At 35.6% G+C, this 18121-nt stretch overlaps 1 protein-coding gene across 3 annotated transcripts in view; it reads right to left on the minus strand.

The window, feature by feature from the left end:
* The window catches only part of LOC144957230 (kynureninase-like), a 71281-nt gene that overhangs the window by 14288 nt on the left and 38872 nt on the right, over positions 1 to 18121 (minus strand). For 2 of the 3 annotated variants that reach the window (XM_078888302.1, XM_078888304.1), the window contains exons 2-9: positions 11583 to 12025; positions 10877 to 10997; positions 8168 to 8250; positions 6677 to 6738; positions 4692 to 4763; positions 3347 to 3421; positions 1827 to 1973; positions 1224 to 1322 (exon numbers count right to left, since the gene is read on the minus strand). In XM_078888302.1, the coding sequence (XP_078744428.1) occupies positions 1224 to 1322; positions 1827 to 1973; positions 3347 to 3421; positions 4692 to 4763; positions 6677 to 6738; positions 8168 to 8250; positions 10877 to 10997; positions 11583 to 11754 (831 nt within the window). In that variant the 5' untranslated portion in view covers positions 11755 to 12025. Of the gene's footprint in view, positions 1 to 1223; positions 1323 to 1826; positions 1974 to 3346; positions 3422 to 4691; positions 4764 to 6676; positions 6739 to 8167; positions 8251 to 10876; positions 10998 to 11582; positions 12026 to 14280; positions 14541 to 18121 lie in introns of those variants that run through there. The other variant, XM_078888303.1, reaches the window with a different exon arrangement.

Genomic DNA, 18121 nt, shown 5'->3' on the forward strand with positions numbered 1-18121 from the left:
TGGCCCAGCCATTTCCATCTCCTCCTCTAAATTTCTACCTCTATTTCTTCTTGGCCTGTCATTTCCCATAGATCTGTGTTTCTAATTTTGTCGTGCCATTTAATTTTGAGTATTCTTCTCATACAGTTGTTAATGAAGGACTGTATTTTATGACTTGTGTTATTATTCAAACGCCATGTTTCTGAGCCATACAACAACACTGATTTCATATTGGCGTTGAAAACTTTAATCTTAGTTTTCCTTCGTATTTCTCTAGCAGACAAGAAATTTTTCAACATGATAAAGGCTGCTCTTGCTTTACCTATCTTCGCGGTAACATCTCTCTCTGTCCTTCATTTCTTGTCTCCCATATCTACCAAGATATGTAAAGGCTTCAATGATACTGTCATCTATCACTAGTTTCTCTATAATTTAGTTTTCTTGATATTGATATTCAGCCCTGCACTGCAGGAGGAATCATTTGTATGTAGTCTATTCGTTTTGTCTTGCATTTGTTTGAAATTGTGTGATAGAAGCACAAGATCATCAGCAAAGTCAAGATCAACCAGCTGCATCAAGAGACTCCATTGGATTCCATTGTTGTTTTTTTTTTGCCTCTGTGGTGGATTTCATGATTCAGTCTATTGCTAACAAGAAGAGCATTGGTGACAGAAGGCATCCATGTCTTATCCCTGTCTTGACTTCAAAACAGCCAGATAGCTGTCCTCCATTAAGAATCCTGCATGTGTCATGCCTTTATATATGTATTTTTTGATTATTGTGGTGATTTTGTCGGGGATGCCGTAGTGTTTAAGGAGTTTCCATAGAGTTTTTCTGTCCAGGCTATCAAAAGCTTTTTCAAAGTCAATGAAATTTATGTATATGTGGTGAATTCCATTCGATTGATTATTCTACTATGATTCTAAGGGTGGCAATTTGGTCCACACATGATCTATTCTGAAAAAAACCCTGACTATTGCTCTCTCAGAATAGACAGACAGACAAATCCTTGATGCCATGTCTCTCGTGCAGGAATATCCCTGTTAAGCTCCCAACTCCTGAGTTGAGTTAAAGATAAGGAAATAATGAAGGTTCATTAGCATGTGAGACAGAGGGAGTGGATAGAGGAAGAGATAGAAGAGCGAGAGAGAGTGAGAGCAAGAGAGAGATAGAGAGAGAGAGAGAGAGAGAGAGAGAGAGAGAGAGAGAGAGAGAGAGAGAGAGAGAGAGAGTGCTAGACTTACCTTATAAGTACACCAGCAGGCATAGTCCACTCCCCAGTCATGTAGATACAAAGGAAGGTTGCCAACAGCATGAGCCAAGTCCCATCCTACGTAACAACCCTGGTTGAAAGACATTCAAAGAATTAATGAACACTGCAATAACTTCGAAAAAGAACAAAATGTTACACTGAATGACATAATCATTCGGATGGTGAAAAAGGTTTGAACTGAGATATTGGCAAGTTTAGTTAGAAGTAGAAGGCCAATTTTTATCAAAAATTAGTTCTTGTCATAAATGATTAAATCAATCCTTTTTTAACAACTTTGGGAAATATCAAAGCTTAATTTCACTTCTAAATATTTTTTACAGCTAGTCAAGCACATTAAACACTTTCCTGCATTTTGCACTTAAATAACTTTCAGATCTGGGACAAATGTAAGCTGTGAGGAGGAGGAGGAGGAAGAGAAGAAGAAGAAGAAGAAGAAGAAGAAGAAGAAGAAGAAGAAGAAGAAGAAGAAGAAGAAGAAGAAGAAGAAGAAGAGGAGGATGAGGAAGAGGAAGGATAAAGAAGAGGAATATTAGATAAGAGTTTTAGATAATGGTTATGGATGTAGAATCATCACCTTTGCCTGTCCAGCTTTCGTAATTGTGGGTATGTCGAAAAACTGTCCTGTGTAGTATTGCACTCCAGAGAAACAGACCAGAGCAATCTTATCCCCTTCTTTTTCTATCATAGCCAAAATGTCTTCAGTGCGTAACGTGGCTTCACCCTGAATGGGACAGTCAAAACACATTATTCTGTTATAGAACACAACCGCAAAATCAAAATAGAAATTCACTTTCTCTCTCTCCTAAATATTGTCTTATGTTGTTAAAGTCATATTAAACTTTTAGAAGCTGTGTTTTTCAGTAATAAACAAAAAGAAATTTAACAGCTTGAAAAAAGACTTTAAAAAATAAATAAATAAACACAGAATTTTACGGGCTCAAAATCCTTCTTCAGCCAACAACAAAAAAGAATAAAAACATAAATATATTACTTAAAAACTAGATAAAATCTAGCAAGTCCTTTCTTATGTTGTTGTAAAACAGACTCAGAATATTAAATTCTTAGTCAAAATGATCAGAACTTTCGAAATTTGATTTCTTTTTTCATTTTAATGGCTTTGATTGCAAGTGGTTTAACTCCAAGAATATAGAATATACGCAGTCTACTCAGTTTAGGGCAAGGTCAATCTTTAACCCATGATGCATCATATCTATAAATATATGTGACCCAAATGAAGTCGGTGATAGAAATTAAATTCATGGCCACAAATATGAAACTTGAAGCTAATTTCTATTTGTTATGGTAGAGAATAAATGTTTGTTTGTTTTTTAAAGGTTTTACGACGCTTGCAACACATTTAGGTCATACCAGCACAAGTAAAAAGGAAGAAAATTGGATAGTAAAAACATTCTAGGATCAAGTTCAAAGACTGTCAAATCGAGAGTTTGGTATACCAACCAAGGCAACAGAAATTAGTTAGTTTCTTTAGAAGGTGTTCAGTGACTTCAATCATCTTTACGAGATGTCATGATAATTAATTCCTTCTTTTGTTTTGTTTGTTTTTAAGGGTTTACAGGAGCTTGCAACACATTTAGATCATATCAGTGCCAGTAAAAAGGAAGAAAATGGGATAGTAAAAAGTTCTATAATTAGAATTAAAGCACCCAAGAAAAAGTAAGACATAGGGGAACTGGGAACAAATAGGGATCAGATGTAGATTCCAAGAGCATACCACCAATGTACTTCGTTTGAGATCACCTATAAGTCTCATCCGGACACAAGCACAAAATCCAACAAAGAGGAATACACTCAAATGCTTACATTATGCATTCAAAATAACAAAATACAATAATACATAACAGAGAGATGATTTACAAGGAAAAAAATATCATCTCCCAAAGCAATAACTATGCATTCGACTGTTTCCCTCCCAGCCAGGACTCCGGCCAGGGCCAGGACAAAACCAAGTAATCTCATTCCAAGACAAAGACAGAAAGCAAGTTGGATAACAGATATAGGGGAATAGAAGGCACAGTTTGTACCTCCCAGCCCACTATGGGAGGTCAGGAACCCCACCCAGTAATTCCTTCTTACCTCCCTTGGTTCCATGCAAAGCATCGCATCGGCAGGATCCAATCCACGTTGTCTGATTTGACTCTCGATAGCATACTAGATAAGATGGCAGAAGATTTTTTTTTAAAAAGAGGGATAAACGTAATACGTTGCTGTGTAAAAAACGACAAATATAAAACACATGGCAATACTAAAAAATAAAACAATAAAAAAAGTAATACATGTTTTTAAAAATTAAAAAACATAAAATTGAGCTTTTACATAGCGCAATATCTACTAAACATGCTCAAAGCAGGTCCCTAGCCAACAGCAACACTTAACATCTAGGACAGGACATGACGCATGTGAGGCAATATTACAATTATTTTTGGACAGAGACAACACTGTTAATGTCCAGGTACTCATTTTACACCTGAGTACGGTGAGAGAACGTGAGTAAAGAGCCTTTTCCAAGGACTCAACTATGAGCCGAGCGAGACTCGAACCCAAGACCTTCCGATCCGAAAGCGAGTGTCATACCACAAGACCACATAGCCGCACAAATAAATAAATAAAGTAAAAATGTAAATTAGAGTTGGCGTTGGATAAGTTAGCAGAAATCCCTTTTTTCCATCTTGTAACTGCTAAGAAGTCAAATGTGAGCAGTCACATAGTAGTCCTTCAGAGCCATTAGATGCATTGAGCCTAGTTTCTATAGCGTGAAATGGGTATTAGCAATTGTTTGCTACCTTTTGGACAAGAAGCTACTCTATCGCAAAGTACTTCTCACCTGATCTAACAGACCCAACCACACAATCAGAAAAACAAATAAAAATCTAGACTTCACTCAGGATCGACCTTGGTTCCTTTCCAATTCAAGTGAGTGCTCTACCAACTGAGCTATCGGTACACCCGAGCAATCATGCATTTTAGGAGAAAAATTCTGTCTCACTGTCTAAGAGTCAATGCAGAATTTTGTCTTCTTGGTAATATATTTTTTAAAAATAAAATTCCCTTTATTCAATGCATAAGGGAAATTTGTTTTAAGGATCTATCCCAAGGGAGGACAGGAATAACCCAGGCGTCAGCTGCAGTGCAGTGCCACAAACTGAGCTAGGACGAGGTGACTTGCTCAAGGTCACACAATACAGCAGGTATTCGAACACGAAGCAAAGACTGTACCGGTGAACCACGTTGCCCCATATGTAAGCCTTTAACTAATTGATGAAAGAGTGAAAATGGAGAGGCTTCGTTCCCATAGGAAGCCTCTCCATTTTCACTCTTTCGCTAGTATTTTACGATCACCGGTTTCAGGCAGCCCTTACCGTTTTTTTAACTAATTGATGCTGTTGCGTGTTTTACGAAACAAGGGAAATAAAAATCTCACGTGATCTGATGGGAATGCCTTGGATTCCAGGAGGATCTTGTATCTGTCTTTGTTGGGTCTGTAAAATGAAATCTGTGTGGGGGTGGGGGTGTGTGTGTGTGTGTGAGATGAAAGAAAGATAGAGAGAGAGAGAGAGAGAGAAAGAGAGAGAGAGAGAGAGAGAAAGAGAGAGAGAGAGAGAGAGACAGAGAGTGAGAGTGAGCGTGTGAGAGAGAGAGAGAGAGAGAGAGAAAGAGAGAAAGAGAGAGAGAAAGAGAGAGAGAGAGAGAGAGAGAGAGAGAGACAGAGAGTGAGAGTGAGCGTGTGAGAGAGAGAGAGAGAGAGAGAGAGAGAGGAGAGAGAGAGAGAGAGAGAGAGAGAGAGAGAGAGAGAGAGAGAGAGAGAGAGAGAGGGGGAAAGGAGGAGGGGGTAAAGAGTTAAGTAAAGAAGTATTTGATGAGTGTATTGAAAAGGGTGTCAGTGCATAGTCGTGTGTTTGGGAGTTGGATGAAGTGGGGGTAGAGGATGGAAGGTTAAATGGAAGGTGAGGTGGGTGGGAGGTGAGGGAGAGACAACGGAAAAAAAAAATCAACAAATGAGCTTACTTAAGAATATACTTCCTTCACAGCATTCTCTAAAACATGAAATATATATATATATATATTTTTTTTTACAAATGTTCATTTATGTTTACACACAGGGTGATGTGTGTGTGTGTGTGATGTACCCAAAAAGTGACGGTCGATATAATGGCATGTGCTCTTGTCGCTGGAACTGTGCCCTCAATGAGGTCTAATGTTTGAGAGTTCTTGACAAGTTGAGAGTCATTTTAATCTATGAATGATTGAAGTTGAAGTTTTCTGGCAAAAATTTTGAAAACGTCTTTTTTTTCAGAGTATGCCAATGATACTCAAGACTTGATAAAAGGTTCTTGCATGTTGTATATGATACAAGAACGAAGTCAATTCCATTAATAATTAATTAATAAAATAAGAACGAAATCAATAAGAAAATGTGTCTGATATATATAAAATTGTGTAAATTTGATTTGGGGATTTTGTCTCCCAGTCCAATTGATTGTGTTCAGCAAAGCTTCCCCCATGTAACATACAAGCTTAATTATAAAGATGACTCGCTGAGTGCACAAACAGGTTCAAGGCTATTGACAAACCAGAATAAAATGGATAAATAATAAATACACACACACAGACCAAAACAAACTGAAACATTAATGTAGTCCATTGTTTATACTATCGTTTCGTCTGGACGCATTCGTCATGAAGGAGTAGCCCTCTTTCTGAACAAGAAAACAACACCCACTCTACTTCAATGGAAATGATATCAATGAAAGACTGCTGTGTGCAAAAAGAAAAAAAGAAGTTAAAAAACAAAAATAAGACTTGTTTACACGTGTTCATTTATGTGTCCTCAAATGAGGTTAAAACAATTAAAACCACTCGCGTCTCTTAAGCTTAAATATTTTAAAAAGAGAGTGGTAGCAGAGAACTGTAAAAGTAAATCAATTTACTTCGATTTTATTTCCCCTATCCCAGCTTGAATGCAGGTTTTGTTTCGACAAGTAAGGATTTTTAAAAAGTGGGGACACAATCATTAAACGATTTAACCCTCTCCTTACCAACCATAGGAAAATCACCACATTCGTTACGATACAACCAACATTTTTCTTATTCAAATTTCATTTGTACATCATAAAATTTTAAGAAAATGAACAATATGTTGTAGAGCTTGTTTTGCTAAAGAAATTATGCATCGGAAGAACTTACTGCTATTGTTTATGAGTGATAAAAAATATATTTATGTGAAGTTTTGGGGAAAATCCTGAAAATGGCTGGAAAGGAGAGAGTTAAATACAATTGTGAATATTTCGTACTGATAACCAATGCAACTCATTAAATAAGGTTTATTCTAGAGTCCTCATTATCCCTCTTTTCCAACAGTAATATTACTAACATTATCTTAAACAATCGTCAATAGGCTAAGCTTACCATCATCAAGTGTAAGTTTACTGTGAGTGCATTCATGAGAACAACCTCATCTTTCTTGGCCCCTGTGTCAGATACATAGTGAGAATGGATTAGATTTTCCCTCCTAGCTAGGACTCCAGCCAGGGCAAGGACAAAACCAAGTAATCTCATTCCAAGACAAAGAAAGAAAGCATGTTGGAAAACAGATATAAGGGGATAGAAGACACAGTATGTACCCCCCTGCCCACTATGGGAGGTCAGGAACCCCACCCAGTTTCTTCTTTCTGCAATAGTTTAATTATCATCATATTTTTTTGTTCTTTTCATATTAAATCTCACTCAAAACATAAACTTTAATAAATGTCACCGATCACAACAGGATCTTTCAAGATGACCAAATGTATACTTATATGCAATGGTCTCATTGTTGTAATGGACATATTCTCAAACAAACACAAAAATATTGTCCATTACAGTAATGTTGAATCAAGCCCATACTTGCGTTCAGTTATCAGACATGCAAATATGTCCGCCCTGGGGTGCACCTAATGCTTGAATTGATATTTTAAGCTAAACTTCAAAACTTTTGAGTTACAAAAATGCCTTCATTGAGAAGAATGTGTTTTCTTTATTAATCGTTAAAAAAAAACAAAACCTCTTTCTCTTTAAATTCCTATGATCAATCTGACTTAAAACTCAATTCTTTCCATCCCTGTAAGGATTTTTATTTTGTCTCCCAGTCCAAATGGGTCTCTATTCTTCAACAGTGTCCAGCAAAGCTTCTCAATTGTAGCATCCAACATCAATGATAAATATGACTCGTAGAGTGCACAAACTTAAACAGGTTATGTTTGTTGTTGTTTTTAAGGGTTTTACGGCGCTTGCAACACATTTAAGTTATATCAGCGCCAGTAAAAGTAAAAGGAAGAAAATGGGATGGTAAAAAGTTCTAGAACTAGAATTACAATTAAAGCACCCAAGAGAAAGTAAGACAAAGGGGAACTGAGAACAAATAGGGATCAGATGTAGATTCCAAGAGCATACCACCAATGTACTTAGTTTGAGATCACCTACAAGTCTCATCCAGACACAAGCACAAAATCTAACAAAGAGGAACACACTCAAATCCTTACATTATACATTAATAATAACAAATATAATAATACATAACAGAGAGATGATTTACAAGGAAAATAATATCATCTCCCAAAACAATAACTATGCATTTGACTGTTTCCCTCCCAGCTAGGATTCCGGCCAGTGCCAGGACAAAACCAAGTAATCTCATTCCGAGACAAAGACAGAAAGCATGTTGGAAAACAGATATATGGGGATAGAAGACACAGTATGTACCTCCCTGCCCGCTATGGGAGTTAAACAGGTTAAAATATGAACCATAATAAAATGAATAGATAATAAACACACACTCCTGTTCATTCCTACAAAAACATTGCATTTAAAAAGCAAGTTACAAAGAGAAAATCATCCTGGTAATCATCCTGATAAACTCACCTACAATGCGAGTCATTTCCTCTTCCATCAGCTCCTCACACCACGCCCAGGGCATGCTTCCTCCACGGTGGCCTTGAACTGCCCTGATAGTAGAAACACAAGCAAAAAAAAAAAAAAATCATAACAAAATTTGTTCACTTACACTTACATTTTTATGTAACTAGTAAAAAGCCTGCAATTTCGTGGGGAAAGAACTATTCGATATTGCCAGAATCATTTTCTTGATTAGCTTGATTACCATTGATGCACATTTTAATCGATGTGCTTGTCGTCGCTACCATGCTTCATTCGGCATGATTTTAGTTTATCAGTCAGTAGATATCAATATCAATAAGTCGCAAGTCTTTACCACGCTTTACTTGGGAGTGCTTTGAACTACCTTCAATATTTCACAAATTAAAATGGCGGCCAAGAATTAAAACAATGGTCAAATTAGGAAATGTTAAACTTTCACAAATCTATCGAGGTTTGTTCTAGACGCTTTTTTAATATGATGACAAATTGAATACATAAACGCCTGACAAAAGATCAACGGTGAAAATACAAATTGAATGAATACTGGGGATGTAGGAGCTTTCGGAATGTCTCCCCTTTACTTAACGTATGTGAGGTCAAATGAAAATCTGAATAATTATCACATCGATGGCATAAAAACGACAGTAATATCAGCAGTAATATTAGTTGATGTTGTTAATCGGTAAAACTTGTTTAAAATTTCTGTAAATCCGAATACCGTCATGTGATCAAGTGAATTATATCACTATGAATGCCACGATTTGCTAAAAAATGCCAATCTGACAGTTCCTAGCAAACACCCCCCCCCCCCCCCCCTTGCTCAGGAATTTCTCTACTTGATGAACACCCCCCCCCCCCCCCTTTTTTTTTCTTCCACGCAACCACATTCCAAAACACACTCACACACACATACACACATGTATACACCACACACACACACACAGACAGACACATAAACATACACGCAATAAGAACACTACTACATAACAACACTGATCACTGCTAAATCAAACAAGTAAGGACTCTACTGGACAGATAGAGTTGAGGGTGTGGCCATGAGGTGTGTTAGTGTCTTCGTAATTTTTTTATGATATCTGTTTGACTTAACAAACTTTCAAACTGACTATAAATTATAAAAGGAAATCAAGTTATCTGTTTATTAATATGTAAAAAATACATTTCTATTTTTCAAATCTTTCAGTAGAGTTGTGCGCCGTATCAATTTTTTTATTGACTCAAATAAGCACAATGTTCTCCACAAAGCTATATTTTTTTAAGAAAGGATTTTGAACCCACTATTTTCAACCACAGCCATTGTAAACACTAACAAAGACTGTCCCAACACAAAGAAATTTTTAGTTATAAAGCAGGTTACACACCCACCTCTTTTCTTTTATCATAATAGTTTATGCACTGGCCTCAAACAAAAAATTTAAAAATCTGTATTTTTATGGGGGGAAAATCCAAATTTGAAGGGGAAAAAATCATCATCATCGTCATTCTGAAGTAGCCCCAGTTGTTTGAGGACCGATCCATTATTGATGATGATGATGATTATTATTATTTGATATAGCGCCAATATCCACTAATAGTGCAGTGCCAGTATCTACAAATAATGGGCAGAGGTGCTTTACAATAGTTTTTTGGTATCACACAAGTTCACTCTTCGACTACGAAATCACCACAACAGTCACGCGCACACACACACACACACACACACACACACACACACACACACACATCTTGTTCGATTATCATGCCAAAATACATAAATTTCATTTCTATGAATATGATTTACCACTTTAAAATGATAGAGGATTGATGTTAAGTAACAAGTCCAATTTGATCATAATAATATACCAATTTCTGAGCAAAAAAGCAATATTTTTCATCAACTGTTTGGATGAAAAATCCGAATCTGGAGAAAAAATACATAAATTTGACCAAATCTGGTCCCCAAAAATTCCCTCCACTGATAAAATCCAAGTGGAAGGTCTGACTTCATTATGATGTGGATGAATGAGTGGGTGGCGCTTTTTTAAAAAATACTTCGGTCACTAGTCAAAGGATTGTGTAAAAATGAAAGTCCTAAATTTTCAAGTTTACTTACTGTTACTGTTAGGCTTCCGCCAATAAAAATCACGAAATTAATTTGATGTAGACATACATGGAAGAGAAAAAAAATTGTAAATGAAACCAATAAAACAAGAATATGGTAATACTAATATTGTTATCAAATATGGTCAAATATCTATTACACACACAAACAAAGATATTTTCAACAACTTTTTGAAAATATGTTTAAGCTTTAGAAATGAGAATCTGGTGGAAAAAATTAAAATTTGTTAATAATAACAAACAACTCTTTTATACCTACGTATTAATATCAATCCTACTAACTCAATCAATCTTAGAGTTTTTGCTACTTTTCAAAATTGGAAAAAAATGTATTAGAAATGAGCATGTGAATAAATAGTTTTATTCAACTACCATTAACATGTAAAAACTAAAAACATTAGCTTCGATACTAAGCCTATAATTTGCTTCATAAAAATGTAATAAATTGGTATGGGGTAAAAGTAACTTGGTTAAAATACGGATATAGTCGGTGTTAGGGTTGAGTGAGTTAATCAAGTGGAAAATCTGCAAAAGAGCCAATCTGGCATCAAGGTTTCCTAGTTTTTAAACACTTACGTGTTTTCCCATTTATCTATTTCTTCCAGTGCATATTGCCTGGTGTTTTTAGGACAAAGCCCGAGAGAATTGCCACACATGTAGATGCAATCTTCGTCAGGGTTGACAATGCTGAGATCAGCTAGAAAAAAAAACAAAAAAAACAAACAAAAGGGAAAGATGAAGGTTTGCAAAAAATATTCAATAAAAGTGAATTGAGATTTCATCAGTCAATAAACAACTGATTGTAATTATCAATTCTTTAAAATATATACAGATATCTAAGTTTTTAGAGGTGTGGTATTGTTGAAGACCAGAATGAAAGTCATGGAAACATATGTAATAAGTACCCTTTTTATACGGCTGTGAAACGTGGACAAAAAATGTACGAGGAGGTAGGAGGCATTTGAGATGTGGGTGTATAGAAGAATGTTGAGGCTATCATGGACAGACAAGTATATGAACGATGAAGTGTTGGAGAAGGTGAGAAAGGGAAGAATGTTGATAGATACCATCAGAAAGAGGCAGTTACGGTTTCTGGGACATGTGTGGAGAAGAGACGGAATAGAAATGTTGGTAACATCTGGGATGATTGAAGGTAATTATTATTATTATTATTATTATCATTATTATTACTATTATTATTATTATATTATTATTATTATCATCATCATCATTATCATCATCAGTATTATTATTATTATTACTATCATTAACATTATCATACCAGAGACTTTGGACATGGTCGGATAATGGAACTCCTTTCTCAGTTCTTTCAGAGGATCCTTCTCATCCATCAACTCAGCAAATCTGACATCTGTCACATCAAGCCCAGCATCCTTAGCAGTTTTCTCCAATTCAATGGACGGGTGGGGTCGGGAATTTCCGTTGTGAGCCATTTCTTTTTTTATCTAATCTAAACAGCGCTCGACTTATACACTTTTATTCTTCAGTCTTGCGGGTGTTAAAAATAACCTTTGTAGCTATAATATAACAATATTACAGTTTTATGAGCGTACACTATAAAATTTCTATTTATTGAGCAGTAAACATCTGGTTTGGAGATCATAAACTTTTTTTTCTTTTTGAATGTAGTCTTTTAATATCGTTTCCAAATGTTCTGAGAGTACAGACAGGCAGAGGCGTGTTCGATAATGTGGATGTTGATATCTGATTGAGATGAGAGAGTAAAGGAAACATAAATTAATGAAAAAGTAAATAACTTTATGGACTAGATTACACATTTCAAGTTTTCAAGTTTACTTACTGTTACTGTTAGGCTTCCGCCAATAAAAATCACGAAATTAATTTGATGTAGACATACATGAAAGAGAAAAAAAAATTGTAAATGAAACCAATAAATCAAGAATATGGTAATACTAATAAGTGAGGTAAAAGATAAAATAATACCATTAATAATATAAAGTAAACAACAATGGTAATAACAACAATACTTATATAATAATAATAATAATAATAATAATAATAATAATAATATAATAATAATAATAATAATATAATAATAATAATAATAGTAATAAGAATAATAATAATAATAATAATAACAATAATAATAATAATAATAATAATGATAACAATACTAACAATAGTAACAATAACAAAAATAATAATAATATAATAATAATAATAATAATAATAATAATAATAATAATAATAATAATAATAATAATAATAATAATAATAATAATAATGAATAAAATAATAATAATAATAATAATAATAATAATAATAATAATAATAATAATAATATAATAATAATAATAATATAATAATGATGATGATGATGATGATGATGATATTTTTTGTAAATGAGGACCACGCTAGTACTCGTTGACAAGAAAAAACGATGTGAATAGGGAATTATTTTACAGATGTTTTTGTTTCCGAAAATGAAGCTATTTTGACAGTTTATTATCACTTAGTGTAACAAGAAATATTGGTCTGTGTGATCTTTACAGCATAGCAAACGTCGTATTGATACAGAGCAAACTTAAGTGGAATCCGCATAAAGCCAACACTCTTAGTCATCACAGAACTTTCGACAGAACTTTCGACAGAACGTTTTTACACAGAGAGTTATTGAACGTTGGAACTCATTGCCAGCAAATGTGGTTGAAGCGCCGAGCGTCAATTTTTTCAAGAATAGATTAGATGCTGTGATGGAAAGATATGCAGAGTGTAGAAGTGCCTCCCATCCAAAATAGGTATGATCAAAAGATCAGTAGAAAAAGTGTAGTGTAGGCTAGCCCCTGATCACAAGATCAGGTAGGGAAATGCATTAGATCAGTTGTGAACAAGACATTCAGTGACTGGAAAGTTGGAAAGACTCGGCGACATGCCAGTGGCCTAATCAAGCGACGTCAATACCTTCTATTCTATTCTATTCTATTCTATCACCTCTTGTTAGACTGAAGTCAAGAAAGCGCGTCATGACGGAAGAAAGCATCAACCCTGACCATGCAGCTGTAAACAGACTTTCCACGTGGAGGGAGTGGGACAATCGTGCAAATGAAGCTGTTGAAGATCTGCCCTACGGAACTAACTGAGCTCCCCAGGAATGAATGGGAAACACTGAACAGAGCACGGGCAAACATTTTGAGAACAGCTGGAAGCGTGAAAAAGTGGGGGGCTGGCTGAGACTAGCTTGTGTACATATGTGGATGCCCAGAGCAGACGATGGAGCACATCCTTAGAGAATGGCAGGATAGGCCCAGCTGTACTGACCATGACAACTAATCACCCATAACCACGATCAGAGAGAGAGAGAGAGAGAGAGAGAGAGAGAGAGAGAGAGAGAGAGAGAGAGAGAGAGAGAGAGAGAGAGGGGTCGATATCATTCACGTAAATTCATTTATAAACAACAAACTATGTTTGTCCGAGCACGCATGAAGTCATGTCATAGATTCAATCTTTTGATTGGTCAAAAATCTACTAGTTTATTAATTATCTTAGGACCAAATTCACTTCTAAGCACCACGAAGTTCACCCACACCCGACATAATACCAATATGAGACGGCCGGTCACAAAACAATGAGAATAAATAACATATATATACTTTTAATTTAGGAATGAAACAAAACCGAACATGTCTGCGAAAAACAAAACAAAAAACAAAAGAACAAACAATCAAACTAAACAATACAAAACCTTAAGAGGACTTAAAACTGAAGTGTTTCTTGTCCTTTCATGTACTTTAGCAATGTGCATGATCTATATTAAATTTTCATGTGCTCGAGATCATTGGTCACATTGCAAAGTGTGTTCAAAGTGACCCACATAGTGAAAATTGTTCGCAGTTTTTTAGATATCTAACATCACGATTGGTTAGTAAATATCACCAGATATATCTTTCCTTACAATACTTCATAAGGCTTCGAATTAAAAAAAAAATGACAACACTAACCTCAGCAAAAAATCATCGAGCGACTGAAAGGACCATTTAATATTTAGGTATAATATAATATTATAGTAATAGTAATAGTCGACTCAGTAGCAGAACAGAGCATCCAAATGACTTGTTTTATCGACCCACATTATTATTATTATACCTCGTGACCTCCTTCGACTCAGATTCAGGAGTGATGTGAATAGAATATTAATTAGAATGACCCATTTTAAACTATGAAGCCTGTCATACTCTACCAAAACATCTTAAAATAATAAATTTTGGCCAGAATGTTTTTTATTTTAAATACTTGCATAAGCCATCGACCAAAATAACTCTCATCCAACAAGAAAAAACCCCACAAAAAACCCAAAAAACAAAACAAAAACAAACAAAACAAATAAACCCCAGAAAAACAAACAAACAAACAAACAAACCCAACAACCCCCCCCCCCCCCAAAAAAAAAAAAAAATTAAAAAAAATTAAAAAATCAACAAAAAAACAATACAAAAAACAAACAAAACAAAACAAACAAAACAAAAACGAAAAACAAACCAAACCAAACTCAAACCATGTCACTTTAAATTTAAAGTGAGATAGATCGTGTTTGAGACTTTTTGACACAATTTGATGGTCACGTCACTTGATCATTGTATAAAACTTCACTTTTCTGTCCAAATTCTTTATTTATTATTTTTTTTAAAAAGAAAACTAAATAAAGGTAGAAAAAAAAAGTGTTTTGTTACACCATGGCAGTGTGACTCTAGGCTATGGCTATGAGTAATATCTATGTTATAAATGAGCGGAACTAATAACATATGAAAAGTTCTAGCCGGCATGAAGCATAAAAAGTACCCATTTTCTTTGTTTAGAACCACGATGGCCGCCGTTGCTGGGCGACGCGACATCAAACTATTGAACCCGATTGCTAATGTAGAACAATGTCCTGGAATTCAACATCCGCACGTAGCTACACAAGATTATGTCGTTTACTTGAATGAATTATTCAAATCATGGTACATTATTATGTGTCAAGGTAAGGATAACTAGCCGTAGCAAAAGGGTGAAGTGAAATTGGCAGTGATTACCATTAGCAACAACGACCGACGAGGGAGAAAACGAAGAACTCTTTGTTCTTGGTTTTTGACATCCTTTTTGGTAATTGGATGCAATAGTCTGAAGTCACGTCTCCCAGCAACGGCGGCCAACAAAGAAAACCTGTACTTTTTATTCTTCATGTTGGCTAGAACTTTTCGTATGTCTTGTGATCAGAATGTGTAAAAGTCAAAACATGATCAGATTTATGATGTTTTTGTTTTTTCCCACCTGGATACGCTTTTATGCTCGTCGGAAAAATATTTCATAAGGGCGTCCGCCATTGTTCCGATAGTTTAGAGCCAGTTACTAAGTTACCATGCGTCATTACGAGGGAAGTGACGTTACGACTGTTGAAGCGTATTACCTTACCTTACCTTACCCGGGTTCCATCTCTTTCCAGAGGTCGGATGTCATGGCCTTCCATCCTTCACGGTCCATTGCAGCCTCGTTACAGTCTGCCATGCGCCGTCCTGTAGCTTCCTTGATGCCATCTGTCCAGGATTTCCTTTGACTTCCTCTGCCTCTCTTTCCTTCAATGCTTCCCTCCATTATCCTTTTTTCGAGACTCTATGAGTTAATGAGAGCGATCTATATTCAGGTTTTCGTCACATGATTTGCTGCTGTCCAACGATTGGATTACTTTTAATAAATAAATGTCAACGTCCTGCTTTGTTTGTAAACATACACATGGGTCGAACTGAACCAAAAATGACCACAATAGGACTCAATAGTCTGATGTCACGTCGCCCAGCAACGAGCAGCTTGGTTCTAATAATAATAACAATAATAATAATAATAATAATAATAATAATAATAATAATAATAATAATAATAATAATAATAATAATAATAATAATAATAATGATAATAGTACACATTTATACAGCGCTCATTCTCGTGTAAAACACAAGCTCTGGGCACTTTACAATATAAATTATTAGAAGAAAAAAAAAACAACAAAAATCCTAAGAAAATCGGTGCTTTTATCCTCCGTGCTGGCTAGACCGTTTTCAGGTGTCATTTTATCAGAATGTAAAAAAAGTCAAAACATGACCAGATTTATAATGTTTTCTCCTCTGGACACTCTTTTATGCCCGTTGGAGAAGTATTTCATAAGGGCATCCGCCATTGTTCCGATAGTTTAGAACCAGTTGCTAATTTACTATGCGTCATTACGAGGGGTGACGTCACGACTGTTGAAGGCTGCAACAGTCGGAACGTCACTTCCCTCGTAATGACGCATGGTAACTTAGAAACTGGCTCTAAACTATCGGAACAATGGCGGACGCCCTTATGAAATAATTCTCCGACGACCATAAAAGTGTATCCAGAGGGAAAAAAAACACATTATAAATCTGATCATGTTTTGACTTTTACACATTCTGATCACAAGACATATGAAAGGTTCTAGCCAGCATGAAGAATAAAAAGTACCGATTTTCTTTGTTTAGAACCACGATGGCCGCCGTTGCTGGGCGACGTGACATCAGACTATCACAGAAAACTGTGTAAACAAACGTTTATCATCTGATCGAGAATATCCTGTGATAACTAGTCGCCCATTTGGCGGTATATAAAAACAATAACATTGATCAGAGGGGTCGATAAAGATAATTCTAAATTGACGTCACTCAGGTCTTGTTATTCTTTTTTGCCATCCGCGTTTATGAGTAATTCTCACTAAACTGTATTATCCAGACAATAAACGATCATGATTAAACAAAGTTTTGTGTGTTGGTCCGTTATACTTCCTGATGACAATGTTGTGAACTTCTTAGCCAAGCGAATACTATAATTAATTCACGTTCGTGTTTATAGATAGTATTCGAATGGCTAAGAAGCTCACAACATTGCCATCCGGAAGTATAACGGACCGACACACAAAACTCTTGTGTAACCATGAACTTTTGTAGTCTGGATAAAACAGTTAAGTGAGAATTACTCATAAACGTGGATGGCAACAAAACAATAACAAAGACCAGAGTGACGTCAACTTCATTCTATTTATAAACAAGCAGAGCTACCAACTTGCCAAAATCCCAACAGACACTTAGATAACCACGCCTCTCGGACAGTCGTCATAATGTAAACAATGGCAGTGATTGGTAAACAGCAAACTACACGTATTTTACCATCGATGGTAGATGTCTAAGTAAAATACCCACTGTTCTACCGGTTGATCAATAGAGCCAACACAGAAAACTGTGTAAACTTAAACGTTTATAGATAGTATGCAGATGACGTCACTCAGGCCTTTGTTATTGTTTTTGCCATCCGCGTTTGTGAGTTGTTCTCACTAAACTGTATTAACCAGACTATAAAAGTTCAGGGTGACACAGAGTTTGTGCGTTGGTCCGTTATACTTCCGGATGGCAATGTTGTAAACTCCTTGGCCAAGCGCATTCTATCTATAATCTGATCGAGAAAATCGTGTGATAACTAGTCACCCATTTGGTAGTTTAACAACAATAACAATGATCCGAGAGAGGTTGATTTCACACACGTTATTGTTTAGTAACAACCAACAATGTTTGTCCGAGCACGTGTGAAGGTGTGTCACAAATTCCATGTTTTGATTGGTCAAACATCTACTGGTTAATTGACATTTATTTCAGCGGCACTTCAGTGTAGTCTACTTAGAAACTACAGACAACGTTCATCTGGACAATTGTTAATAAACTCATGCGTATAATTTAAAACTATACTAGCATAATATTAAAACGCTTAAAAACTATTTGTTTTTGTTTGTTATTAAGGGTT

Source organism: Berghia stephanieae, chromosome 11, assembly GCF_034508935.2.
Source record: "Berghia stephanieae isolate SIO BIC M18660-M18661 chromosome 11, UCSD_Bste_1.3, whole genome shotgun sequence".
In the NCBI taxonomy this organism is placed as follows: Eukaryota; Metazoa; Mollusca; class Gastropoda; order Nudibranchia; family Aeolidiidae; genus Berghia; species Berghia stephanieae.